Source organism: Nematostella vectensis, chromosome 14 (assembly GCF_932526225.1).
Source record: "Nematostella vectensis chromosome 14, jaNemVect1.1, whole genome shotgun sequence".
NCBI lineage: Eukaryota > Metazoa > Cnidaria > Anthozoa > Actiniaria > Edwardsiidae > Nematostella > Nematostella vectensis.
The window spans coordinates 13,616,638-13,643,967 of NC_064047.1; the positions used below are offsets into that span (position 1 = coordinate 13,616,638).

A 27,330-nucleotide genomic window follows, 5' to 3' on the forward strand; every position below is an offset into this window, starting at 1 on the left:
GCTTTGCACCCTTGGTACACACCCAAATCTGTCTACCTAGTATTCACCCCATAGCTTTGCACCCTTGGTACACACCCAAATCTGTGTACCCAGTATACACCCCATAGCTTTGCCCCCTTAGTACACACCCAAATCTGTGTACCCTATATATTCCCCTACACTGCACACCTGCTTTAGACCCGATCTTGTGCATATGTTTGTCAATGTGCTGTTTCTGTGATGAATTATCATTGCCTACATTGTTTGAGGGTTACTCATTGATGAAGACATGATGTTCTGAGAAACAAAGAGAGTGTTGTACGGTTACGACCCTTTTGAAAAAGGCTAGTAGAGAAGAGGTCATGGCGTTTGTGCTCCGAGAGTAATTTGAATTTAGCTCATGTAGAGCACGTCGATTTCAACATTTATTTGCTTCACTCGTTGTACGTTTGTGTATTCTAAATGCCAAGAAGACCAAAAAAGAAAAAACAACATACGATGGAGATTGAAGGTGCAGTTGGCAGAGACGATGAAGATGAAGTCGTCACAATGGCGGCGGTAAAGAACTTGTTGTCCGCACAAGAATCTATGCTACGATCGTTATTTGAATCTGAAATGAGCAAGCTTAGTGAAAGGGTCGATACTCTGGCAAGCACTGTCAGCGATCTGAAGAATAGTGTTGAGTATTCTCAAAAGGAGATGCTTGATCTGAAATCTGAAACACGGCGAAGGTCAAGGCGAAACTTCAAGAGGCCGAGGTTGAGATTAGCCGGGTACAAAACTCGAGTACCTGGAAAACTAATCACGCAGGAACAATATCAGGGTATCTGGTATTCCAGAGTCTCCTGGCGAAAGTTGGGATGACGTCGAGGCCAAGGTCAAGGAAAATATAAAGCAAGCGTTGCGGTTAGAGTTCGAAATCGAGAGGGGGCACAGAGTTGAGAGGCGCCCCGGGCTGAGAAGAAGGGATGGCGGACGTGATGCTAGTCGAGATCAGCCAAGGACGATTGTCTGCAAGCTTTACGACTGGAAACAGCGCGAGGCAGTTCTTAGAGGAGCAAGGAAAACCAAGCCAAAAGGTTTATACATAGCTGAAGATTTGGCCCTAGCGACACTGAAGAAGCGGGAGGGCCAAATCGACAAGATGAAAGAAGCTAGAAGTGCTGGTAAGCTGGCCTACTTCGTGCTAGATCGTTTAGTCATTAGAGATAAAAGGAAGCCTGATATGTAGATGAATAAAAACCTATGCAATTTCTTTCCTTTTAGTCATCTTGACGATGACGAATTTCGGCTTGAGCTCTACGAGCTTCAACATGGTCGCATATGATTTGATCTAGATCGTCTACAGAGTCTGAAATTCAATCCATTACTCACTGAAAATCAGAATCTAAGTCTGTGTGTTGATAATGATCCTGATTCTAATTTCTATAAATCCTGTAAGTGTGAATATTATGTGGAAGATAATTTTAATGATTTGACTGCTCAAAAGTGTTACACGGAAAAGCACTTGTCTGTGCTACATGTAAACACTCAAAGTCTTTCCAAGAATTTCGATAAATTTACTAATTTACTTTCAACTCTGGAGCTCAATTTTTCCATGATGGGAATTAGTGAAACTTGGTTGAAAGAGTCTGATCATGCTTGCAATATTGATGGTTATAATTACATTCATAACTTCCGTAAGGGAAAAACAGGAGGAGGCGTTGGTTTGTATTTGCGTCAAGACTTTGTTTACAAATGCCGACCTGACTTGTGTTTTTTCAACAAGAGCGCAAAATTTCTATTTGTGGAGATTATTCGTAATGGCCAAAAAAATATCCTAGTTGGTGTGATCTATAGACCACCTAAAAATAATGTTTGTGATTTTTGCAATGAATTAGATCAATTGCTTATGGAAATCTCTAAGAATAACAAATCCTGCGTACTTATGGCAGACTAGAATTTAGATTTAATGAAGCATCATTGTCATAGGCTAACTGCGGAAATTCTTGATATTATGTATTCAAAAATGTTTTTCCCATTGATTACGCGACCGACTAGGATAACATCGCATACCACCACTTTGTTAGACAATATATTCATAGACAACTTGGACAGTTGTTGCGATAGTGGGTTGTTGTTCTCTGATATTTCAGATCATCTACCTGTTTTTTCCATTCTTTCAGAGGACCTTAATTGTGTTTCTAAAAAGTCTGGGATTACCAATCGAGAGAAAAATTCCTCTAATATGGAAAAATTTAGATTGGAACTTCAACAGTGTGATTGGAATCTTGTGTCACAGAGTAAGAATCCTTGCGTTGCTTATGAATTGTTTTTAAAACAATTTACCTCTTTATACAATACGTGTTTCCCACTCAAAAGAAGAAAGGCGAAGAAAATGTGTTTTAGGAAACCTTGGTTGACAAAAGGCCTTTTAAAATCAATTAAGAAGAAAAGCAAGCTTTATAAACGATATCTTTCTTGTCCTAATCCAACAAGGGAGCGCTGTTATAAGACATTTAGGAATAAACTCAATCATTTGCTAAGGATTGCTAAGCGCAATTATTATGAGAGTAAACTTCTTCAATATAAGGATAATGTTAAGCGTACTTATCACTTCATATTATATGAAGTGATTAACCGTAAAACCGCTGCATCTCGCCTACCTTCTACATTCATGGTAAATAGTGAGGAAATTTGCGATTCTAAAAAAAAATTGCTGATAATTTTTGCGATTATTTTACCAATATTGGTCCTTCCTTAGCTGCTAAGCTACCTCAGTCTTTATTGTCGCATACTAATTTCTTGAGAAATAGTCCTACCAACTCTGTATTTTTTGAAAACACTAATCACCAGGAGATTGCTGATATTTGCAATAGTTTACGCTCGGGCACTACCGCGGGACATGATGGCGTTAATATGGATGCTGTAAAAAACACCTTTGACTTAATTTCGATGCCTCTGTCTCATGTTATTAATCTTTCTCTTGAACATGGCATGGTTCCCAATGGTTTAAAAATAGCCCGTGTAGTTCCTCTTTTTAAAACTGGTGATCAGATGTTCTTCGTTAATTACAGACCTGTCTCTATTTTACCAGTTTTTTCAAAGTTTTTTGAAAAAAGTAGTATACAAACGTTTGTACAATTTTTTGTGGAAAAACAATATTCTTTTTGATAATCAATATGGCTTCCGCAAACATCATTCAACTGCGCTGGCTCTTTTAAATTTATGATAAATTGTCAGCTGCTAATGATAACAGGGAATATACCATAGGTGTATTTATTGGTCTTTCTAAGGCTTTCGACACAGTTAATCATTATATTTTATTAGAAAAACTTCAGCATTATGGAATTCGTGGAATTCCTTTGAAGTGGTTTGAAAGTTACCTCTCAGAGAGGCAACAGTTTGTTGATTATAGTGGCCACTTCTCATCCCGTAAGTACGTCAATTGTGGTGTGCCACAGCGGTCCGTACTGGGCCCATTGCTTTTCCTTATTTATATTTATGATCTTTGTAAGTATCGAACGCCTTAGATTTGATTTTGTTTGCTGATGATACCAATTTATTTGTTTCTCATAAAGTCCTAAATACTCTGGTTGCTATTGTTAATAAAGAATTAGGAAAACTCACGGATTGGTTCCTAGCTAATAAGTTATCTATAAACATAAAAAAAATCTAATTTCATGATATTTAGGCCGAAACAAAAAAGGCAAACGCTTGATGTGATTAAGGTGTCCATTGGCTGTCATGATATTTCACGCGTTAATAAAACTGTTTTCCTTGGTGTGGTCATTGACGAACACCTCACATGGATTCCGCATATTTCAAATGTTGCTAGAAAAGCCTCTAAAGCCATTGGCATCATATTCAAAGCAAGCTTCTGCCTCCCCAAACGTTCCCTTCTTACGCTGTATTACTCGCTTGTCTATCCATATTTTGATTATTGTGTTAGTTCAACGTACCATACAAATCTCGATCGCATCCGTAAGCTTCAAAAAAGAGTGGTGCGAGTTATTTCTGGAAAGTCATTTCTTGATCACCACTGACCCTTTATTCAAAGATCTTAAAATTATTAAATTTGACTGTATTTATTTATTGCATATTGGTAAATTAATGTTTCAATTCAAATTCGGTCTTTTGCCGATATCTTTTAACAGTATGTTTTATCTAAACAGTCAAATTCATAATTATAATACCAGAAGCGCATCACACTTTCATATTCCTAAGTGTAGAACAAATGTAAGAAAATTTGGCGTACGTTTTCAAGGACCTAAATTCTTCAACTCCCTGGACAAATCTATTCAAACTGCTTCCTCGTTTTCTTCTTTTGTTTCTCGGCTTAAATTGTTTTTAGTTGCTGCTTAATAATTATTTTTTCTCGTTTTTGTTTCAACTCCCTTTTTTTCTTTTATATTTGTGCCCCTAGCTGTGTGTGTGTATTTTTTTAATATATATAATTACATATTTCAATATGGAGTAGACGCCATGAACTTTTAGAAATATTAAGCTATTAAGAGCAGACGGGGATGACCATCTCGTATAAGCCTTTGGCTTTTTATGGTCTTCCCCGCCACCTAGTATTATTTTAGAAAATTATGTATAATGCAGCTTATTTGAACAGTGTGGCGAAATAAATAAACTGAAACTGAAAACAAACACAAACACAAGCACTATTTTCACCTGTGAAAAGATGATTCTACAATCTAGGTCAAACTAAGTTGAACCCCTCTCCCCTCCTGAATATTGGAGCATATGTACTTGATCATCTGACTGCATTTGCATTTAAAGCTGAAGAAACACTTTTAACCAGTATTAGATGGGGGGAGAAGGAGGAAATGTGTAACTCAGCCAAGTGTTCCATTTTTTTGTGGATTGCAGGATACGTTTTTATTGAGGATATTAATACGAGACACCTCCGTACGTACATTCTCTATTAGAAGTTCTACTAAAACTTTAGTATTCCGCAAAAAAGGGACAGATTTAGGTATGTATGCTTGCTTTTGGGGTCCTCTTGTATTTATAAACCTTTTGACTTCTTTGCAGCAATAACTGCCCAACCCGCTGCCCAACGACAGAAGGCTCAGAAGAATGTCAAGCAGATGGCTGCCAAGCCGCGTGTGGGAGGCAAGCGATAGAATAGTCAGCTATAGTCACAGCTATATCAAGCACGGCATAGAATAGTCAGCTATAGTCACAGCTTTAACAAGCAAGGCATAGAATAGTCAGCTATAGTCACAGCTATATAACAAGCACGGCATAGAATAGTCAGCTATAGTCACAGCTATAACAAGCACGGCATAGAATAGTCAGCTATAGTCACAGCTATATAACAAGCATGGCATAGAATAGTCAGCTATAGTCACAGCTATATAACAAGCATGGCATAGAATAGTCAGCTATAGTCACAGCTATAACAAGCACAGCATAGAATAGTCAGCTGTAGTCACAGCTATAACAAGCACAGCACAGAATAGTCAGCTATAGTCACAGCTATAACAATCACGGAATAGAATAGTCAGCTATAGTCACAGCTATAACAAGCACGGCATAGGATAGTCAGCTATAGTCACAGCTATAACCAGCATGGCATAGAATAGTCAGCTATAGTCACAGCTATAACGAGCACGGTATAGAATAGTCAGTTATAGTCACAGCTATAACCAGCACGGCATAGAATAGTCAGCTATAGTCACAGCTATAACAAGCACAGCATAGAATAGTCAGCTATAGTCACAGCTATAACAAGCGTAGCATAGGATAGTCAGCTATAGTCACAGCTATAACCAGCATGGCATAGAATAGTCAGTTATAGTCACAGCTATAACCAGCACGGCATAGAATAGTCAGCTATAGTCATAGCTATAACCAGCACGGCATAGAATAGTCAGCTATAGTCACAGCTATAACAAGCACGGCATAGAATAGCCAGCTATAGTCACAGCTATAACCAGCACGGCATAGAATAGTCAGCTATAGTCACAGCTATAACCAGAACGGCATAGAATAGTCAGCTATAGTCATAGCTATAACCAGCACGGCATAGAATAGTCAGCTATAGTCACAGCTATAACAAGCACGGCATAGAATAGCCAGCTATAGTCACAGCTATAACCAGCACGGCATAGAATAGTCAGCTATAGTCACAGCTATAACAAGCACGGCATAGAATAGTCAGCTATAGTCACAGCTATATCAAGCACGGCATAGAATAGTCAGCTATAGTCACAGCTATATCAAGCACAGCAAAGAATAGTCAGCTATAGTCACAGCTATAACAAGCATGGCATAGAATAGTCAGCTAAAGTCACAGCTATAACAAGCACAGCATAGAATAGTCAGCTATAGTCACAGCTATACGGTTCAATAGGGAGTGCACGTATAAAAAGGAATCAGAGCAGACGACCCGGAGGAACCAGGACTGACGAAATAAAGCAAGTACCAATCTACGCTGTTATCTTGTCTACGTTGTCGCGAACCCCCGTGACATTACAATGAGTTATTATAACCTAGCTATCAGATGCCTGGGCGGAACAGACGAGAACGTTGGCTTTATGAAGCTTTCCAGACTCTGAACTTATGTAAGAACTTGAGCGCGGGCGTGAAAACCAGTCGAACGTAAACGCAAGAAAAATCCTTCGCTTGCACCTGTTGCACTTTGCTCGAGTGTAGGCAAGTTATTCTCCGTAAATTTTAACACCTTATGTCATTTTAGGTTATTTACCTTGAATCGGCTTATTTGGGCATTAAGCCAAACGACTCCTGGATTCGTTTAAGAGATGATTTTGGGGTAAACCAATTTTAGGGTGGTAATATCACAAGGCAACTTTGCGGTATTGGAAAAGGAGACTTTTACGAAAGTTTTACGTCCAAACTTATTTATGTTAATATAACGTGTGAAAAGTGGTCTAGAAAAGGATTTCATTTCGAGATGATGATAGTCGTACCGGTACAATATGGGGTCTTTTTTTGTTTTTAAAATTTTATGGTAGATATTTTTGGTTTTGACATTTTGGTCTATATTGATGAATGACAATGAGACTTATGCCTGGAAGAGTATCGGTAGGAGTTTGTGTCGTAGGACCAGATGGTGTACTCTCTTGAGCTTAAATATCAATCAGGACCAACAATATAGCAGAGGTTAAAGGATAACTCGCCCTCGAATATACGAGACAGACAGACAGAAGGACAAGAAAACGGACGGTCATTACCATTCGTGTGGTCACGGTCTTGTGTGCTCTGTGGTCGAGTTGTTGTTACAGGGGCTGTACAAAAAAGTAATTAAGCAGTAATAGATATTAATTACTTAATAAAATGGATAAGATATCTATATATACGCCGTTTAACTTAGCCTTTATACCTATACACGTCATCCCGTTGCCAATAAGACCGTCAGAACACGATCGACACAACACACCATCAGGGATTTCTCTGCACTTAACTCCTGGGTAACACGTGTCTTCGCCACAAATGCGCTCTTTCTCATCACATAGGGCACCTTTATAGCACACGTGACATCGGCAAGTGTAGTTGTTTATTCCATCGATACATGTTCCTGAGAATGAATGATCAAAATTTCATAACAATTGTCGAGCCCCGATAACGGATCCTCCAAAAGAAATATGGAAACATTGGGTTATCGGGGTGTTGTTCGAATGAAGGAGATGTTCAAATAACAGAGTGTTCTTGTTACCGTGGGTTCGGGTTTCTGGGTATTCGGGTTACTGGGTGTTCGAGTTATTGAGGGTTCGGGTTACTGGGTGCTCGGGTTATTGAGGGTTCGTGTTACAGGGTGTTCGAGTTATTGAGTTTTCGGGTTACTGGATGTTCGAGTTATTAAGGATTCGGGTTACTGGGTGTTCGGGTTACTGAGTGTTCGGGTTATTGAGGGTTCGGGTTACTGGGTGTTCGGGTTACTGGGTGTTCGGGTTATTGAGGGTTCGGGTTACTTGATGTTCGGGTTATTGGGTGTTCGGGTTATTGAGGGTTCGGGTTACTGGGTGTTCGAGTTATTGAGGGTTCGGGTTACTGGGTGTTCGGGTTATTGAGGATTCGGGTTACTGGGTGTTCGGGTTATTGAAATTTCACCCCTAGCACCTTAACGTTGTCCATCAAATTCCCACATACCCCTCTTACCACTGTAAGCATTACTACGCGACCACCTGGAGTCGATCGGCGATTGGCGATTATCAGCCGTCAATCAAAGGTTGCACGTTTTTCGGCGTGACGCGAAGTCAGGCCTTCTTTAGTAGAAATGGAAGCGAGTTGCAGCGAAGAAGTTGTGTGGCGGAGGTTGAGCTCGCTGAGGTGGAGGAGAATCAGATTTGGGATGATCCCAAAACCTTAAGTATTTGATAGTGAAGGAGGAACGCAGTTTGTTGATTTTTTTCGGCTTGTAGCTGTCAAAACACTTTTCGCGCCGGAGTTGTAGACTCAAGAGATGGCTGGATGAATTGAGTTTTTTGGGGGTTCTCCACTTATTTTTGGGTAGGAAAGTGCCGCCGAGGTCTCCAAAACCTGACCCTATCAGAGACCCAAAATCCTCGGTTCTTATACCCTACCAAACACCTACGGCTAAAATTACATACCCTACCGCTCAAACTTATACCCAATAAGTCGTGATTAAAGCGGAAATTCACTGTCAATCAAATGTTTAAATAAATTGTCTTTTTCGGTTAATGCGGCAATGTGTGTATTGGTCAGCCATACTGACAACATTGTCCACTCTACCAGAGACCTAACAAGAAAACAAGAAAAAAGCGAAAAAAAGAAGATAACCTATCGTAGACCTCAAGAGCCCAAACACCCTACCCTAAAGGGCGGCACATACCCGTATAACAAATATGAGGGAGTACCCACCCCCTCCGGGCTAGCTTTCTTGTTTTTCCACGCCGTTTGCGCTACTCGATCGAGCCACTGTGCAAATATAAGCGCTTTATTTTCTTCACAAACGTTTTGCTAACTTTCAATACATCTGCGATTTTCGTGTTATTCAAGCCATCCTGAACGAGCAAGTAAATAACTCTCCAACGAAGTGCAAGTGGGTAACTTCGAACCATTTCGATCAGTAATGGCGGCTTTCCGTTTCAGGTACCGGCTCCATTTGATTGACGGCTGAGAATCGCCAATTGCCAATCGCCGATTAAGTTCCGGTGGTCGCGTAACAATGCATACAGTGGTAAAACCCGATAAAAGGCAATAGCTCTTTCAAACTTCATTAATTATTCAATAACTATTTTGCCAATCTGGTGAACGGTTCTGGTCACAAGAATGGAACTATTCTAGCGAGACTCGAAAAGTTTGACCAAATAGGTTTCATTTCCTGGAGAAAGAGGAGTTGAATAAAAGTGAGTTTTGAATGTTTTCACTACATAAACCATTTACTATTTAACTAACATTACTCGATTAAAGGTTTTTTTTATTATTAATAAGTACATGCTAGATCAAATATGATCGCTCATGCAAACGTGATATTTTAATATCGTGCAAACGTGCTACACACAAACATGGTAACTAAAATGTACCATAAAGAATGGGGGTAATGGTGACAAATGATTCACAAGATTACCACCTCGCCATTATTTCACGGGCTTTCGCCTTCTTACCGTTGACACAAAGGCTTAGATTGGCAATCATCAATGTCACTTTCACATCGGCTTCCGTTGAATCCCGCAGGGCAGGCGCACTCGTACTGGCCAGATCCCCGTGGGTGGTAGGGGTGGGGATGGCATGTTCCCCCGTGTTGGCACGGGCACTCCATCGCCTTTACAGTAACTGTCGTTGTATCGCTGGCGTTGCACTCATCGGTGGCTACGAATTTGAACGTCTTGCTGTCGGAGGTTGTCATTGTGATGTTCAGTTGTCCATCTGGCGTGAACACGTAGCCCTGCGCGTCGGTGTTGGCAAGGGAGTACGTAACGGGACGGTTATCTGGATCCAGAGCTTCAATCTGAAGCGATAACATCTCTCCAACTAATGCGAATTGAACTGGAAGTGTGGTGAAAACAGGCGGGGAATTAACTGAAAAAGATATTTAAGTAATATTTAGTCAATATAAAATTGCCACTTCATTGAAATAGCCAGTGTCTTCATTATCAAATCTAAATATAAAGTAAAAACTAAAGTTCAAACTTCGGACACCGTTTTTGTTCTTGACTTCTTCGCTTCGAATGCATGTATCCGTAAGGTGTTGCCGTGCGTAAATAGCGCCACAAAATCACGTATTCCATTTTGTAGCATTTTGAATTCTAAATTATTCAAACTATTTACATCAAAGTGTGTAATGACCATGAATCACTGGCTGAAAGATTCCTCTATCGTTTTCACCATTGTTCCATGTAAACTGGCTGTTTGCGTTTCACAATTACGCTTGTTCCATATAAACTGACTGTTTGCGTTTCAGCATTACGCCTGTTCCATGTAAACTGACTGTTTGCGTTTTACAATTACGCCTATTCCATGTAAACTGGCTCTTTGCGTTTTTCCTTTACGCCTGTTCCATGAAAACTGACTGTTTGCGATTTACCTTTACGCCTCTTCCATGTAAAAATGACTGTTTGCGTTTTACCTTTACGCCTGTTCCATGTAAAAATGACTGTTTGCGTTTTACCTTTACGCCTGTTCCATGTAAACTGGCTCTCTGCGTTCTACATTTAGGCCTGTTCCATGTAAACTGGCTCTTTGCGTTCTACATTTACGCCTGTTCCATGTAAATTTGGCGTTTTCCAAGAGTCGAAAGTCAGAGACTCGAGACTTATAGCCCGAAAGTCGGAAAGATATCTAAAATATCGAATTGTTTTACTTTTCCTCGCTCATGAGTTTTATTTTTACTTTAAAACATATTTCAGATATCTTGTTCGACTCTCGGCGTTTCACAATTACGCTTGTTCCATGTAAACTGACTGTTTGCGTTTCAGCATTACGCCTGTTCCATGTAAACTGACTGTTTGCGTTTTACAATTACGCCTGTTCCATGTAAACTGGCTCTTTGCGTTTTTCCTTTACGCCTGTTCCATGAAAACTGACTGTTTGCGATTTACCTTTAAGCCTGTTTCATGTAAACTGACTGTTTATGTTTAACCTTAACGCCTGTTCCATGTAAACTGGCTCTTTGTGTTTAACCTTTACGCCTGTTCCATGTAAACTGACTGTTTGTGTTTTACCTTAACGCCTGTTCCATGAAAACTGACTGTTTGCGTTTTACCTTTACGCCTGTTCCATGCAAAAATGACTGTTTGCGTTTTACCTTTACGCCTGTTCCATGTAAAAATGACTGTTTGCGTTTTTCCTTTACGCCTGTTCCATGTAAACTGGCTCTCTGCGTTCTACATTTAGGCCTGTTCCATGTAAACTGGCTCTTTGCGTTCTACATTTAGGCCTGTTCCATGTAAACTGGCTCTTTGCGTTCTACATTTACGCCTGTACCATGTAAATTTGGCGTTTCCCAAGAGTCGAAAGTCAGAGACTCGAGACTTATAGGCCGAAAGTCGGAAAGATATCTAAAATATCGAAGAGTTTTACTTTTTCTCGCTCATGAATTTTATTTTTACTTTAAAACATATTTCAGATATCTTGTTCGACTCTCGGCGTTTCACAATTACGCTTGTTCCATGTAAACTGACTGTTTGTGTTTCAGCATTACTCCTGTTCCATGTAAACTGACTGTTTGCGTTTTACAATTACGCCTGTTCCATGTAAACTGGCTCTTTGCGTTTTTTCTTTACGCCTGTTCCATGAAAACTGACTGTTTGCGATTTACCTTTAAGCCCGTTTCATGTAAACTGACTGTTTATGTTTAACCTTTACGCCTGTTCCATGTAAACTGGCTCTTTGCGTTTAACCTTTACGCCTGTTCCATGTAAACTGACTGTTTGTGTTTTACCTTAACGCCTGTTCCATGAAAACTGACTGTTTGCGTTTTACATTTACGCCTGTTCCATGTAAAAATGACTGTTTGCGTTCTACATTTACGCCTGTTCCATGTAAACTGATTGTTTGCGTTTTACCTATGGCTTGTTCCATGTAAACTGGCTCTTTGCGTTCTACATTTAGGCCTGTTCCATGTAAACTGGCTCTTTGCGTTCTACATTTACGCCTGTACCATGTAAATTTGGCGTTTCCCAAGAGTCGAAAGTCAGAGACTCGAGACTTATAGGCCGAAAGTCGGAAAGATATCTAAAATATCGAAGAGTTTTACTTTTTCTCGCTCATGAATTTTATTTTTACTTTAAAACATATTTCAGATATCTTGTTCGACTCTCGGCGTTTCACAATTACGCTTGTTCCATGTAAACTGACTGTTTGTGTTTCAGCATTACGCCTGTTCCATGTAAACTGACTGTTTGCGTTTTACAATTACGCCTGTTCCATGTAAACTGGCTCTTTGCGTTTTTTCTTTACGCCTGTTCCATGAAAACTGACTGTTTGCGATTTACCTTTAAGCCCGTTTCATGTAAACTGACTGTTTATGTTTAACCTTTACGCCTGTTCCATGTAAACTGGCTCTTTGCGTTTAACCTTTACGCCTGTTCCATGTAAACTGACTGTTTGTGTTTTACCTTAACGCCTGTTCCATTAAAACTGACTGTTTGCGTTTTACCTTTACGCCTGTTCCATGTAAAAATGACTGTTTGCGTTCTACATTTACGCCTGTTCCATGTAAACTGATTGTTTGCGTTTTACATTTACGCCTGTTCCATGTAAACTGATTGTTTGCGTTTTACCTATGGCCTGTTCCATGTAAACTGGCTCTTTGCGTTCTACATTTAGGCCTGTACCATGTAAATTTGGCGTTTCCCAAGAGTCGAAAGTCAGAGACTCGAGACTTATAGGCCGAAAGTCGGAAAGATATCTAAAATATCGAAGAGTTTTACTTTTCCTCGCTCATGAATTTTATTTTTACTTTAAAACATATTTCAGATATCTTGTTCGACTCTCGGCGTTTCACAATTACGCTTGTTCCATGTAAACTGACTGTTTGTGTTTCAGCATTACGCCTGTTCCATGTAAACTGACTGTTTGCGTTTTACAATAACGCCTGTTCCATGTAAACTGGCTCTTTGCGTTTTTTCTTTACGCCTGTTCCATGAAAACTGACTGTTTGCGATTTACCTTTAAGCCCGTTTCATGTAAACTGACTGTTTATGTTTAACCTTTACGCCTGTTCCATGTAAACTGGCTCTTTGCGTTTAACCTTTACGCCTGTTCCATGTAAACTGACTGTTTGTGTTTTACCTTAACGCCTGTTCCATGAAAACTGACTGTTTGCGTTTTACCTTTACGCCTGTTCCATGTAAAAATGACTGTTTGCGTTCTACATTTACGCCTGTTCCATGTAAACTGATTGTTTGCGTTTTACCTATGGCCTGTTCCATGTAAACTGGCTCTTTGCGTTCTACATTTAGGCCTGTTCCATGTAAACTGGCTCTTTGCGTTCTACATTTACGCCTGTACCATGTAAATTTGGCGTTTCCCAAGAGTCGAAAGTCAGAGACTCGAGACTTATAGGCCGAAAGTCGGAAAGATATCTAAAATATCGAAGAGTTTTACTTTTTCTCGCTCATGAATTTTATTTTTACTTTAAAACATATTTCAGATATCTTGTTCGACTCTCGGCGTTTCACAATTACGCTTGTTCCATGTAAACTGACTGTTTGTGTTTCAGCATTACGCCTGTTCCATGTAAACTGACTGTTTGCGTTTTACAATTACGCCTGTTCCATGTAAACTGGCTCTTTGCGTTTTTTCTTTACGCCTGTTCCATGAAAACTGACTGTTTGCGATTTACCTTTAAGCCCGTTTCATGTAAACTGACTGTTTATGTTTAACCTTTACGCCTGTTCCATGTAAACTGGCTCTTTGCGTTTAACCTTTACGCCTGTTCCATGTAAACTGACTGTTTGTGTTTTACCTTAACGCCTGTTCCATTAAAACTGACTGTTTGCGTTTTACCTTTACGCCTGTTCCATGTAAAAATGACTGTTTGCGTTCTACATTTACGCCTGTTCCATGTAAACTGATTGTTTGCGTTTTACATTTACGCCTGTTCCATGTAAACTGATTGTTTGCGTTTTACCTATGGCCTGTTCCATGTAAACTGGCTCTTTGCGTTCTACATTTAGGCCTGTACCATGTAAATTTGGCGTTTCCCAAGAGTCGAAAGTCAGAGACTCGAGACTTATAGGCCGAAAGTCGGAAAGATATCTAAAATATCGAAGAGTTTTACTTTTCCTCGCTCATGAATTTTATTTTTACTTTAAAACATATTTCAGATATCTTGTTCGACTCTCGGCGTTTCACAATTACGCTTGTTCCATGTAAACTGACTGTTTGTGTTTCAGCATTACGCCTGTTCCATGTAAACTGACTGTTTGCGTTTTACAATTACGCCTGTTCCATGTAAACTGGCTCTTTGCGTTTTTTCTTTACGCCTGTTCCATGAAAACTGACTGTTTGCGATTTACCTTTAAGCCCGTTTCATGTAAACTGACTGTTTATGTTTAACCTTTACGCCTGTTCCATGTAAACTGGCTCTTTGCGTTTAACCTTTACGCCTGTTCCATGTAAACTGACTGTTTGTGTTTTACCTTAACGCCTGTTCCATTAAAACTGACTGTTTGCGTTTTACCTTTACGCCTGTTCCATGTAAAAATGACTGTTTGCGTTCTACATTTACGCCTGTTCCATGTAAACTGATTGTTTGCGTTTTACATTTACGCCTGTTCCATGTAAACTGATTGTTTGCGTTTTACCTATGGCCTGTTCCATGTAAACTGGCTCTTTGCGTTCTACATTTAGGCCTGTTCCATGTAAACTGGCTCTTTGCGTTCTACATTTACGATTGTACCATGTAAATTTGGCGTTTCCCAAGAGTCGAAAGTCAGAGACTCGAGACTTATAGGCCGAAAGTCGGAAAGATATCTAAAATATCGAAGAGTTTTACTTTTCCTCGCTCACGAATTTTATTTTTACTTTAAAACATATTTCAGATATCTTGTTCGACTCTCGGCGTTTCACTAATTACGCTTGTTCCATGTAAACTGACTGTTTGCGCTTTAGCATTACGCCTGTTCCATGTAAACTGACTGTTTGCGTTTTACAATTACGCCTGTTCCATGTAAACTGGCTCTTTGAGTTTTTCCTTTACGCCTGTTCCATGAAAACTGACTGTTTGCGATTAACCTTTAAGCATGTTCCATGTAAACTGGATCTTTGCGTTCTACATTTAGGCCTGTTCCATGTAAACTGGCTCTTTGCGTTCTACATTTACGCCTGTTTCATGTAAATTTGGCGTTTCCCAAGAATCGAAAGTCAGAGACTCGAGATTTATAGGCCGAAAGTCGGAAAGATATCTAAAATATCGAAGAGTTTTACTTTTCCTCGCTCATGAATTTTATTTTTACTTTAAAACATATTTCAGATATCTTGTTCGACTCTCGGTGTTTTACCTTTACGCCTGTTCCATGTAAACTGGCTCTTTGCGTTTTTTCTTTACGGCTGTTCCATGAAAACTGACTGTTTGCGATTTACCTTTAAGCCCGTTTCATGTAAACTGACTGTTTATGTTTAACCTTTACGCCTGTTCCATGTAAACTGGCTCTTTGCGTTTTACCTTTACGCCTGTTCCATGAAAACTGACTGTTTGCGTTTTACCTTTACGCCTGTTCCATGTAAAAATGACAGTTTGCGTTTTACCTTTACGCCTGTTCCATGTAAACTGACTGTTTGCGTTTTACCTTTACGCGTGTTCCATGTAAACTGTTTGCGTTTTACCTTTAGGCCTGTTTCATGTAAACTGGCTCTTTGCGTTCTACATTTACGCCTGTTCCATGTAAATTTGCTCTTTGCGTTTTACCTTTACGCCTGTTCCATGTAAACTGGCTCTTTGCATTTTACCTTTACGCCTACTCCATGTAAACTGGCTGTTTGCGTTTTACCTTTAGGCATGTTCCATGTAAACTGGCTGTTTGCGTTCTACATTTACGCCTGATGTAAACTGACTGTTTGCGTTTTACCTTTACGCCTGTTTTCATGTAAACTGACTGTTTGCGTTTTACCTTTACGCCGACTACATGTAAACTGACTGTTTGCGTTTTACCTTTACGCCGACTCCATTTAAATTGGCTGGTATCTGGCTGGCATTGACGACACCACTCGTTAGGTTTGGCATCGTTTTGCGCAAAACAGTGGCCATTGATCAAGCAGGAGTCATGCTAAAACAATGAGATGATAATGAAACGTTCATGGGAATCAGTTTAAGGCATATTTAGGGACGAGCTAGGTGCTATGCTCGATTGATGCAAGGGAGCACGGCAGAATGTGCTTCATTAAACGCGCGATTGAGATTATTACGAAAATAAACCACTTTGTTATGGAATCTGGGTAAACCCCAAGAGTCGAAAGTCAGAGACTCAAGACTTATAGGCCGAAAGTCGGAAAGATATCTAAAATATCGAAGAGTTTTACTTTTCCTCGCTCATGAATTTTATTTTTACTATAAAACATATTTCAGATATCTTGTTCGACTCTCGGCCTATCAGTCTCTACTCTAGGGGTTTACTTAGACTCCTTTGTCATGTGTGTTTGTTTTGTAAGGGGAGTTATCAGTAGCGCTGTTGGGGGTGTGGGGCTCGGATTATGAACTGGATTATGTTTGTCAACTGTGTCTTTGTTCGTATCATCGGCCCGAAGATATGGGATACGCGTAGTGTCGACACGAAGTGCCGACGAAGGATGCACTCCCTCTCTTCGGAACACATTTTGCCGTGCTCCCTTGATTGATGTGCTCATTTTTTTATGTTTGTTAATCCCTTCTGTCTATTGGTATTAGTAAATCTATCAAAATGATTGAGGGGGGGGGGGGGGGGGGGTCTGTCCCTTACTCGGTGGAAAATAGTTTTCGTGTTATAGATGGTGCCATTCTATAGAATTGTAATCAAGTTAACGGGATTGTCGAGTTATCGAGGCCTAGATCCCTCGGATGATATCTAGCTCTCACACTTTAACAAATTCATAAATCTAAGTCTGAACTTTTTAGAATATTTTTCAATCACTTTTTATAGGTGGTGATATTCGGGATATATTTCCCAGGGGGGAGGGGAAAGGGGCGTTCGTATACATACCCTGAGGACACAAGTGCCTGTCTTGCTGCACCTCGTACAGACGGAGTCGTACGATATAAACCTCATCTTTTGCTGACTTGCGTCGATCTTGTTGTTGGAGATCCAAATGTACAGTCCTCCCGCGGGGGTCCCGGGATTGTCGTAGTCCCCTATCTTCGTTGGAGGGTCCGGAAGGCTGCATTTGACCCCAAATAAGTCAAACTGTTCGCCTTGTAGCTCGTGTGGTGATGAGTTTGGTGTCCAGTTGTTGCCATACACCTGATATGAGATCAATCACGCTGGCAAGGAAGAGGAAGAGGACGACGATAATGATGAAGATAATGATATTGATAATGGTTACGACGACGATGATAAGGATGATGATGATAATGATGATGATGGTGATGGTGATGGTGATGGAGATGGAGATGGTGATAATGATGATGGTGATGGTGATGTAGATGGTGATGGTGATGGTGATGGTGATGGTGATGGTGATGGTGATGGTGATGGTGATGGTGATGGTGATGGTGATGGTGATGGTGATGGTGATGGTGATGGTGATGGTGATGGTGATGGTGATGGTGATGGTGATGGTGATGGTGATGGTGATGGTGATGGTGATGGTGATGGTGATGGTGATGGTGATTACGATGTTGATGATGACGGCAAAGAAGACACGTGATGATGACGATGATGATAACGATAGATAAAATATTATGATGACTTTCCAGTTTCAGCCATATTGCCTTGGTCATGACAATATTGTTTGAGGGTCATTACCATATTGTTTGAAGGTCATTACCATATTGTTTGAGGTTCATTACCATATTGTTTGAGGGTCATTACCATACTCTCTCAGTCATAGACTTCGCCTCTCGGTCTTCTCTCTCTATTACTGCAGTTTGACATATTAGGCGCGTACACAGGGGGATGCGCAGGGTGCGTGCGCACCCCCCTTGGCGGCCAAAAAGTGGGCCATTTCTTATTAAGGAATCTTCAAATACTTTGCTTTTTTCAGATGATACCTGTTGCTGTGCACCCCTCTCGGCAAATCCTGGGTACTTGGCTGCATATTCTGTGTACTCTCGCAGACGACTGTAACTAAATCGCCTTCTGGTTTCTGCCATTCAATCCTTAGAGCGTTTCAGCTGGCCAGCACTGAAATGGTTTCCAACCACGCCACCTCCCCTTATGGCGCTGACCAATCGAACAGCACCAAATTCCGTTACATTGAATCATGGAGGCCAAAAGGCGATTTAGCAGTTGGAATTCGTTGACACGGGTTCGCCAATATTGAAAACTGCAGAAATGATACGGAAACGATGAGTTGATTGACATGTTACCGTTTGTTCACCTACCCAAGAAGTTCTGGTACTGTGTTGATTGACAAGTTACCGTTTGTTCACTACCCAAGAAGTTCTGGTACTGTGTCGATTGACATGTTACCGGTTGTTCACCTACCCAAGAAGTTCTGGTACTGTATTGATTGACATGTTACCAGTTGTTTACCTACCCTAGAAGTTCTGGTACTGTATTGATTGACAAGGAGCAGTCTAGTGATGTGAAACCTTCTTCGCAGATACAAGTGCTGTTTGAGCAGTTTCCATGGTTACTGCACTCGTTAGGGCAAAGGTTTTCTACGATATCTGAAAATAATGATGATGAAAAAAGAGCTTATTGATATGGTGAAGATGATTGTTGATATGAAATATTTGAATGGTAATCCTGTAACAAATTTACCTTTGCATAGACCAAAATAAATCCGGGCAGAAAAAGTATTCATTGTATAATCTTGTCTAATCTTGGATGACTCAAACAAACTGAATTTGTGTAGCATATAATTTGAGAAACAAAAATTACAATGTCAAAGTAACAGCTACAAAGTACCGATCTATCCAATCTATCCATCCGTCCGTCCGTCCGTCCGTCCGTCCGTCCGTCCGTCCGTCCGTCCGTCCGTCCGTCCGTCCGTCCGTCTGTCCGTCTGTCCGTCTGTCTGTCTGTCTGTCTGTCTGTCTGTCTGTCTGTCTGTCTGTCTGTCTGTCTGTCTGTCTGTCTGTCTGTCTGTCTGTCTGTCTGTCTGTCTGTCTGTCTGTCTGTCTGTCTGTCTGTCTGTCTGTCTGTCTGTCTGTCTGTCTGTCTGTCTGTCTGTCTGTCTGTCTGTCTGTCTGTCTGTCTGTCTGTCTGTCTGTCTGTCTGTCTGTCTGTCTGTCTGTCTGTCTGTCTGTCTGTCTGTCTGTCTGTCTGTCTGTCTGTCTGTCTGTCTGTCCGTCCGTCTGTCCGTCTGTCTGTCTGTCTGTCTGTCTGTCTGTCTCTATGTCTGTCCGTCCGTCTGTCTCTCTGTCTGTCCGTCCGTCCGTCCGGCCGGCCGGCCGTCCGTCTGTCCGTCTGTCTGTCTTGTATTGGTGCGCTAACTGTACGCTGTGTGCAAAGGCTTTGCGTTTACCTGCGGGGGGTTCCGATGGGTTGCCCTCAGCATCCTTGGTGTAGAGCGTCAGGTTGTTGTAAGCCTCGTCTTGGCAGCCGCTCTTCAATGATTCCAGGGCCGACACAGCGAAACCGGCATTTCCTGTTACCTGGTGCATGGGTTATAACACGTTAATAATACAACTCCACGAAGTTCCGTGTCAATCTGTGTCTATGGTCTGCGCGCTGCGTGGAACTGAAAACTCGCGATTTTAGGGACTTTAATAAATAAAATGCATCACGCGGCACTGGAGAAGAAATAATAAAATAGAAGTAAGTAATTTTGGTTACTAAAAATTTATGCAAAAGTATTAAGCACCAGTTGACTTTTGACTTACTGTAAAGTAGGTTTCGGGAATTCGATTATGATCTTTGGATGAAAAAATGCAGTAGCAGTATTGTAAGAGGATTCAGTGCCTTGGATTAACTGTAATGCCAGTATCAAATGACAATTACCATGAGATCAAAAATGCAGCTCTGCAAAGTCGAGGCGGCATCCACATTCGGCAAAGCACTGCAACTCTTTCCGACGACAGTGTCTTCGATGAGTGTTTTGCAGAGGCGTGTCGCATTTTGTCTTGTCATCCTATCCATCTCGATACTTCGTCTGGCTCGGATCCTGCTCTTAGCGTATCGTTCATTGTGTTCGTCTGTGAAATAGTCAGCGTCCTGCTGGTCCATGCTGAAATCACTGTACGTCTCACCCTGCCCTTTAAACTGCTCTGGAGGTACCTCCACCCCTGGGGGGTTCTGTGGGTAGATGATTTCCAAGAGTGGTTTACAATCCTCCACTCTAGTTTCTCCGCATGCACAGAACGTTTTCTCCATGATCTGGTCTGGGAGATGGTTGGACGGCAGAATATGGAAGTAGCTTTCATGCGGTTGCTTCTAGGCACATACAGTCGATCCCATTAACGTTGTACAAGAGAATAGACGATTAAAAAGTCCATTCCAGATATTCAAGATATCTCCCATGCGTAACGGTGGGGCTGGGTTGAAGATTTCACATACAATATATTCGAAACACACACGCACACGCGCACGCGCACGCACGCACGCACACAAACACATATAGATGTGCCCGCTAACAGACCATTTGATGGACTTCCAAGTGATACTTTAGCTTTTAGAGCAAAAAGGTTTGGAGCTAGAACATTGAAAAAACCTGATAAACTTTTTTCGGGAGTGCGTAAATAGCAGTGTTTCCGAAAAAAAAATGTTTCATGAGTTTTCCGTAAGCCACTCAACAATCAGTCATTTAGGAAAAGGTGCAAGCCAGCTTGAGAATCCCATCTGAATCATTTTGGTACTTTTGATCATCCGCCTGACATATTGACAGAATATTATATTACTACAATGGCCCAGGTAAAACTAAAAACTTTGTGCGCAAAATAAGTTGAGTATACCATTGTCTCTTGGTACAAATACTATAGGAAAGTTCACAAGCATCAATATCTCTGAGATCTGTAACACTACCTCCAACTTAGTCCAAATCTTGTCGCATCCGCATGTGAATGGCCATCGCCTCCGTGTTGAAACTGGTCGTTTGAGTCACCATTCATGTTTCCACAGAGTCCGCGAATGCTGTTTGAGTTCTTGAAAGCATTCACTTTGATATTCATTCCCCAGTCCAACCTTATGACCTCGACCTTCGTGCCAGAAGGGAGAAGTACCTACAAAAAGGTCAAAATGAAGTTCCTTACGTAAACGCCTAGGAGCACGCAAGCACAATTTTCATCATAAAGTAGACGGGGGTGTCGTCCTATTTTTTAGGGTATAACATTCTACTAGGTACTAAACCGTAGGTGTTTAAAGATCCTTCCTATTCTGCTATCCCCTGAAGATTCTCAGCCTAGATAAAAAAAACGCGAAAGTCGTCAGAAAAATGGTGTGCTTGATACCAATGGGTAAAATAAGTACAGCGGTAACTATGGTTAAAACAGGAAACCCGGTAAGAAGGCCTGGGGGGCTAAGGTCAACACAGGAAACCCGGTAAGAAGGCCGGGAGGCTAAGGTCAAACACAGGAAACCCGATAAGAATGCCGGGGGGGCTAAGGTCAAACACAGGAAACCCGGTAAGAAGGCCAGGGGCTAAGGTCAAACACAGGAATCCTGGTAAGAAGGCCGGGGGGCTAAGGTCAAACACAGGAAACCCGGTAAGAAGGCCAGGGGGCTGAGGTCAAAGACAGGAATCCCGGTAAGAAGGCCGAGGGGCTAAGGTCAAACACAGGAAACCCGGTAAGGAGGCAGGGGGGCTAAGGTCAAACACAGGAAACCCGGTAAGAAGTCCGGGGGGCTAAGGTCAAACACAGGAAACCCGGTAAGGAGTCCGGGGGGCTAAGGTCAAACACAGGAATCCTGGTAAGAAGGCCGGGGGGGTTGGGAGCTAAGGTCAAACACAGGAAACCCGGTAAGAAGGCCGGGGGGCTAAGGTCAAACACAGGAATCCTGGTAAGGAGGCCAGTGGGCTAAGGTCAAACACAGGAAACCCGGTAAGGAGGCCGGGGGGCTAAGGTCAAACACAGGAAACCCGGTAAGGAGGCCGGGGGGCTAAGGTCAAACACAGGAATCCCGGTAAGAAGGCGGGGGGAGGGGGTAGGCTGTGCAAGTATTGACCCAATAAGCACCAAGCCTCGGGCCTCAATGAGGGAAGTAATGACAAATATTTATTAACTTACAGTATGCGTTACTTGGCTGCCAGAGATCTGCCTGTAAATGTGTGTTCCGTTTGGTAGATGTCCGCTTGGTACACGGACGGTCATTGGCATGGTAGCATTGGCTTGGTGTTGCAATTGGGAGTTGCAGATTGACAGAATCATCACGTCATTTCTTTCCCGTATTGCTACTCCGCAGTTACAGGAGGCGCTACTATCCCAGCACGTCCAAAGGTGCGTGTGCACCTACAAGGGATATCAAGAATGATGTCACGAAACGCATCCATTTTATTTTACTAGAAAACCTTAATTATCACCAGGTCACTTCCAGAGGGGCGACGAGGTATGGAGTAGAGGAGGTATGGAGTTTTTTTATATCACACATTTTTATAATGTCTGCTACAGAAGCATAAGCGCAATTTAGCTACGTTATTATTACGTTATTATAGGAAATTAACACTGGTAGATATTGACGTCTATTAAATGTACGCGTATCAAATTAATGTGAATTTTAGCATAACGTATTCAGATAAACTAAATAACGCGGATCCAAAAAGATGGCAGAATTGATTTCTTAATTTGCTGCTTGGAAATACTTTTCTCATGCCGAAAATAATGACGAGCTAGACCAAACACTATGTGAAGTTTCTGATTACTAAGCAGTATGGGTAATGTAGAAGGTATCAGAAGATTTCACAACATTAGATTGATGCATCACAAAAACAACGAGAAACAAAACAATAGTATGAAAATACAATAGAACAATGAGGTTATCCAGCCAATCCTGTTAGGGCTTACCAGCGTACTTCTACACTTCACAGCAGTATTAACTATTTTGTTTTCGATCTTTAATGATTAGTATTAATCATCAGTATTAATAAACGTTTACTAAAATGAAGGTATATCTAATTAACGCGGACTTTTCAAATTCGCGTTAACTTTGATTAACTTAAAAGTGGAGCGTTAGTTTCCCATAATAAGGTATATAGGTTCGCTACTAGCCTCAGAGTTGGCATTGGTTAGGTCCCTTAACCCTAGCAGTGTTCCATGTTCGGCGGGTAAGGCCTGAGAGAGTAGTTGTACATTGCAGCAAGAGACACATACCTCGGTGTGGTGATCAGTATCAATGATATGATAAGAAAGAGTAGTTGTACATACCTCGGTGTGGTGGTCAGTATCAATGATATGATAAGAAGGAGTAGTTGTACATACCTCGGTGTGGTGGTCAGTATCAATGATATGACAAGAAAGAGTAGTTGTACATACCTCGGTGTGGTGATCAGTATCAATGATATGATAAGAAAGAGTAGTTGTACATACCTCGGTGTGGTGGTCATTATCAATGATATGATAAGAAAGAGTAGTTGTACATACCTCGGAGTGGTGGTCATTATCAATGATATGACAAGAAAGAGTAGTTGTACATACCTCGGTGTGGTGGTCAGTATCAATGATATGATAAGAAAGAGTAGTTGTACATACCTCGGTGTGGTGGTCATTATCAATGATATGACAAGAAAGAGTAGTTGTACATACCTCGGTGTGGTGGTCATTATCAATGATATGATAAGAAAGAGTAGTTGTACATACCTCGGTGTGGTGGTCAGTATCAATGATATGACAAGAAGGAGTAGTTGTACATACCTCGGTGTGGTGGTCATTATCAATGATATGATAAGAAAGAGTAGTTGTACATACCTCGGTGTGGTGGTCAGTATCAATGATATGATAAGAAAGAGTAGTTGTACATACCTCGGTGTGGTGGTCATTATCAATGATATGACAAGAAGGAGTAGTTGTACATACCTCGGTGTGGTGATCAGTATCAATGATATGATAAGAAAGAGTAGTTGTACATACCTCGGTGTGGTGGTCATTATCAATGATATGATAAGAAAGAGTAGTTGTACATACCTCGGTGTGGTGGTCAGTATCAATGATATGATAAGAAGGAGTAGTTGTACATACCTCGGAGTGGTGGTCAGTATCAATGATATGATAAGAAGGAGTAGTTGTACATACCTCGGTGTGGTGGTCATTATCAATGATATGATAAGAAAGAGTAGTTGTACATACCTCGGTGTGGTGGTCATTATCAATGATATGATAAGAAAGAGTAGTTGTACATACCTCGGTGTGGTGGTCAGTATCAATGATATGACAAGAAGGAGTAGTTGTACATACCTCGGTGTGGTGGTCATTATCAATGATATGATAAGAAAGAGTAGTTGTACATACCTCGGTGTGGTGGTCAGTATCAATGATATGATAAGAAGGAGTAGTTGTACATACCTCGGTGTGGTGGTCATTATCAATGATATGACAAGAAGGAGTAGTTGTACATACCTCGGTGTGGTGGTCATTATCAATGATATGATAAGAAAGAGTAGTTGTACATACCTCGGTGTGGTGGTCAGTATCAATGATATGATAAGAAAGAGTAGTTGTACATACCTCGGTGTGGTGGTCAGTATCAATGATATGACAAGAAGGAGTAGTTGTACATACCTCGGTGTGGTGGTCATTATCAATGATATGATAAGAAAGAGTAGTTGTACATACCTCGGTGTGGTGGTCAGTATCAATGATATGATAAGAAAGAGTAGTTGTACATACCTCGGTGTGGTGGTCAGTATCAATGATATGATAAGAAAGAGTAGTTGTACATACCTCGGAGTGGTGGTCAGTATCAATGATATGATAAGAAAGAGTAGTTGTACATACCTCGGTGTGTTGGTCAGTATCAATGATATGATAAGAAAGAGTAGTTGTACATACCTCGGTGTGGTGGTCATTATCTTGGAACAGCACGTAGTAACCGTGGTGTAAAAAAGGGTAATACCTAAAAAGCAGATGATATGGGTTTCAAAGGCGATTACTTTCTCAAACACGATATACATCGAGGCGCGCAAGGCAAAACTGGTAGGCTTGCGTAGCCTGGATTTTCTTCTTACTTTCCGTCAAATGTGCTAAAGTGAGGGTCGTTATAAGTTCGACATTCACGATTCTCTGTCTGTTCTACTGTGACCTACCAAAGCAAGCAAAAAAAGTGTATAAAAATATGCACACAGTAATGCCTGCTTTTTAAACAACAACAACAATAATATAACGGCGAGAACAACAACAACAATAACAGAAACTACAAAACTTAGTTTCTAGTAAAACGTGATACATTCGCACGTAGAGGCTTAGATTATTTCATGTCGTCTGCATCTCGGTAAATATATCGATCCTCCGCGATCAAACTCTTCCAAAATACTGGTGACCATGGTAACGGTGTGATTATTTATTTTTTATCAATGTTCACCGTGCCAATGCTCAGCAAGAATGCAGGATGGGGGAGTAGCTGCTGGTCTTGGGTTTGCAAGTTGCCTCTTCTTAACTTAACAAAAATCATTTCATTGTTTTCTGACAATGACAATGTAACCGCTCAAAACTTAAAACGCCCAACAAAGCGTCCAAAAATAAAAACGTCCTTAAAAGCCCAGCCATTAAAACACCTAACCTTTAAAACGCTAAAAACGCTAGACCTTAAATACACTAGACCAAAATAGAATCTAGCCAATAAAACGCCTAACGATAAAAACGCCTAAGCTTCAAAACGCCCAAAGATAAAATCGCTAGACCAAAATAAAGCCCAACCATTAGAACCAACTTTTAAAACGCTAAACACGCCCGACCATAAAAACACTAGATAAAAACGCCCAGCCAATGTAGACTTACCCGTACACGCGGCAAGATATAGTCATCCCAAATCAAACTAGGAAGTGAGTCAGAAGGACCTTTGAATAAAATATGCACCACACGGGACTGCCCGTCTATCAGCGTATCACAGACACTTCGTACTCGGACATTGTACGTGGTACCTACGTCATCACCGTGTGAGAACGCGACTTGGCAGTTATCAAAAATGCCCACATTGTTAGTTGTGAGCAGCGTAGCGAATATCTTGATTGGGAGGAGAGGGTGGGGCAAGATGTGTATCGGTACTGTGGTCCTGAGGGTGATGTCAAATGGCTTGTCGCACTCTTTCGTCAAAATGTGTATTGGATGAACCTGCAAGATGGGCATGGGTTACTAAAATTTCAGATAAAAAATCAGATAATCAACTATTCTTGAAGGCGGAGTGCTCTCTCCTTGTCAAGACAAGGATTTTCGTAAAACCTATTACCTCTATCCCAATATAATAGGGATCACTGTACTTCTGCCTGGTCCATTTGTTACCCAAATGCGTGTTATACTTCATCCTTAGCCGACAGGTGGTCTAAGATTCCAAAACAGATCTATAATCAGTATGGCGCGTCCAAAGGCCCTCCCCTCCCCTTCCCTCTACATTCAACCTCCCCTCCCCTTCCCTCTACATTCCACTTCCCCAGCCCCTCTCTCTACTTTCCACCCCCCTCCCCTTCCCTCTACATTCCACCTCCCCTCCCCTTCCCTTTACATTCCACCTCCTCTCCGCTTCCCTCTACATTCCAACTCCCCTTCCCTTCCCTCTATATTAGACCTCCCCTCCCCTTCCCTCTACATTCCACCTCCCCTCCCCTTCCCTCTACATTCCACCTCCCCTTTCCTCCCCTTTCCTCTACATTCCAAATCCCCTCCCCCTCCCTCTACATTCCACCTACCCTCCCCCTCCCTCTACATTCCAACTCCCCTTCCCTTCTCTCTACATTCCACCTCCCCTCCCCCTCCCTCTACATTTCAACCTCCCCTCCCCTTCCCTCTACATTCCACCTCCCCCTTCCCTCTACTATCCACCTTCCCTTCCCTCTACATTCCACCCCCCCTCCCCCTCCCTCTACATTCCACCTTCCTTCCCTCTACATTCCACCTTCCTTCCCTCTACATTCCACCTCCCCTTTCCTCTACATTCCACCTACCCTCCCCCTCCCTCTACATTCCACCTACCCTCCCCCTCCCTCTACATTCCAACTCCCCTTTCCTCTACATTCCAAATCCCCTCCCCCTCCCTCTACATTCCACCTACCTTTCCCTTCTCTCTACATTCCACCTCCCCTCCCCTTCCCTCTACATTCCACCTCCCCTCCCCCTCCCTCTACATTCCAACCTCCCCTCCCCTTCCTTCTACATTCCACCTCCCCCCTCCCTCTACTATCCACCTTCCCTTCCCTCTACATTCCACCTCCCCT

General features: G+C 41.6%; 1 protein-coding gene, 1 long non-coding RNA gene and 1 other non-coding gene across 3 annotated transcripts in view; 1 reads left to right on the forward strand and 2 right to left on the reverse strand.

Moving 5' to 3' along the window:
* Positions 1 to 208: 208 nt before the first annotated feature.
* LOC116611985 lies at positions 209 to 287 on the forward strand. Its single transcript, XR_004293734.1, has one exon. It is a non-coding gene; the product is annotated as a small nucleolar RNA SNORD34 (small nucleolar RNA).
* A 6,654-nt stretch (positions 288 to 6,941) lies between these two features.
* On the reverse strand, positions 6,942 to 7,776 carry LOC125559748. Its single transcript, XR_007306414.1, has 2 exons — positions 7,316 to 7,776; positions 6,942 to 7,220 (listed from the first exon to the last, which is right to left on the reverse strand). It is a non-coding gene; the product is annotated as an uncharacterized LOC125559748 (long non-coding RNA).
* A 1,805-nt stretch (positions 7,777 to 9,581) lies between these two features.
* Positions 9,582 to 27,330, reverse strand: part of LOC5504288 (von Willebrand factor D and EGF domain-containing protein) — a 65,144-nt gene continuing 47,395 nt past the window's right edge. Inside the window, exons 3-9 of the mRNA XM_048721344.1 lie at positions 22,202 to 22,423; positions 19,980 to 21,196; positions 19,504 to 19,633; positions 18,571 to 18,703; positions 17,076 to 17,333; positions 16,052 to 16,166; positions 9,582 to 9,975 (exon numbers count right to left, since the gene is read on the reverse strand). Of these exons, the coding sequence (XP_048577301.1) occupies positions 17,225 to 17,333; positions 18,571 to 18,703; positions 19,504 to 19,633; positions 19,980 to 20,351 (744 nt within the window). The 5' untranslated portion in view covers positions 20,352 to 21,196; positions 22,202 to 22,423 and the 3' untranslated portion in view covers positions 9,582 to 9,975; positions 16,052 to 16,166; positions 17,076 to 17,224. The remainder of the gene's footprint in view (positions 9,976 to 16,051; positions 16,167 to 17,075; positions 17,334 to 18,570; positions 18,704 to 19,503; positions 19,634 to 19,979; positions 21,197 to 22,201; positions 22,424 to 27,330) is intronic.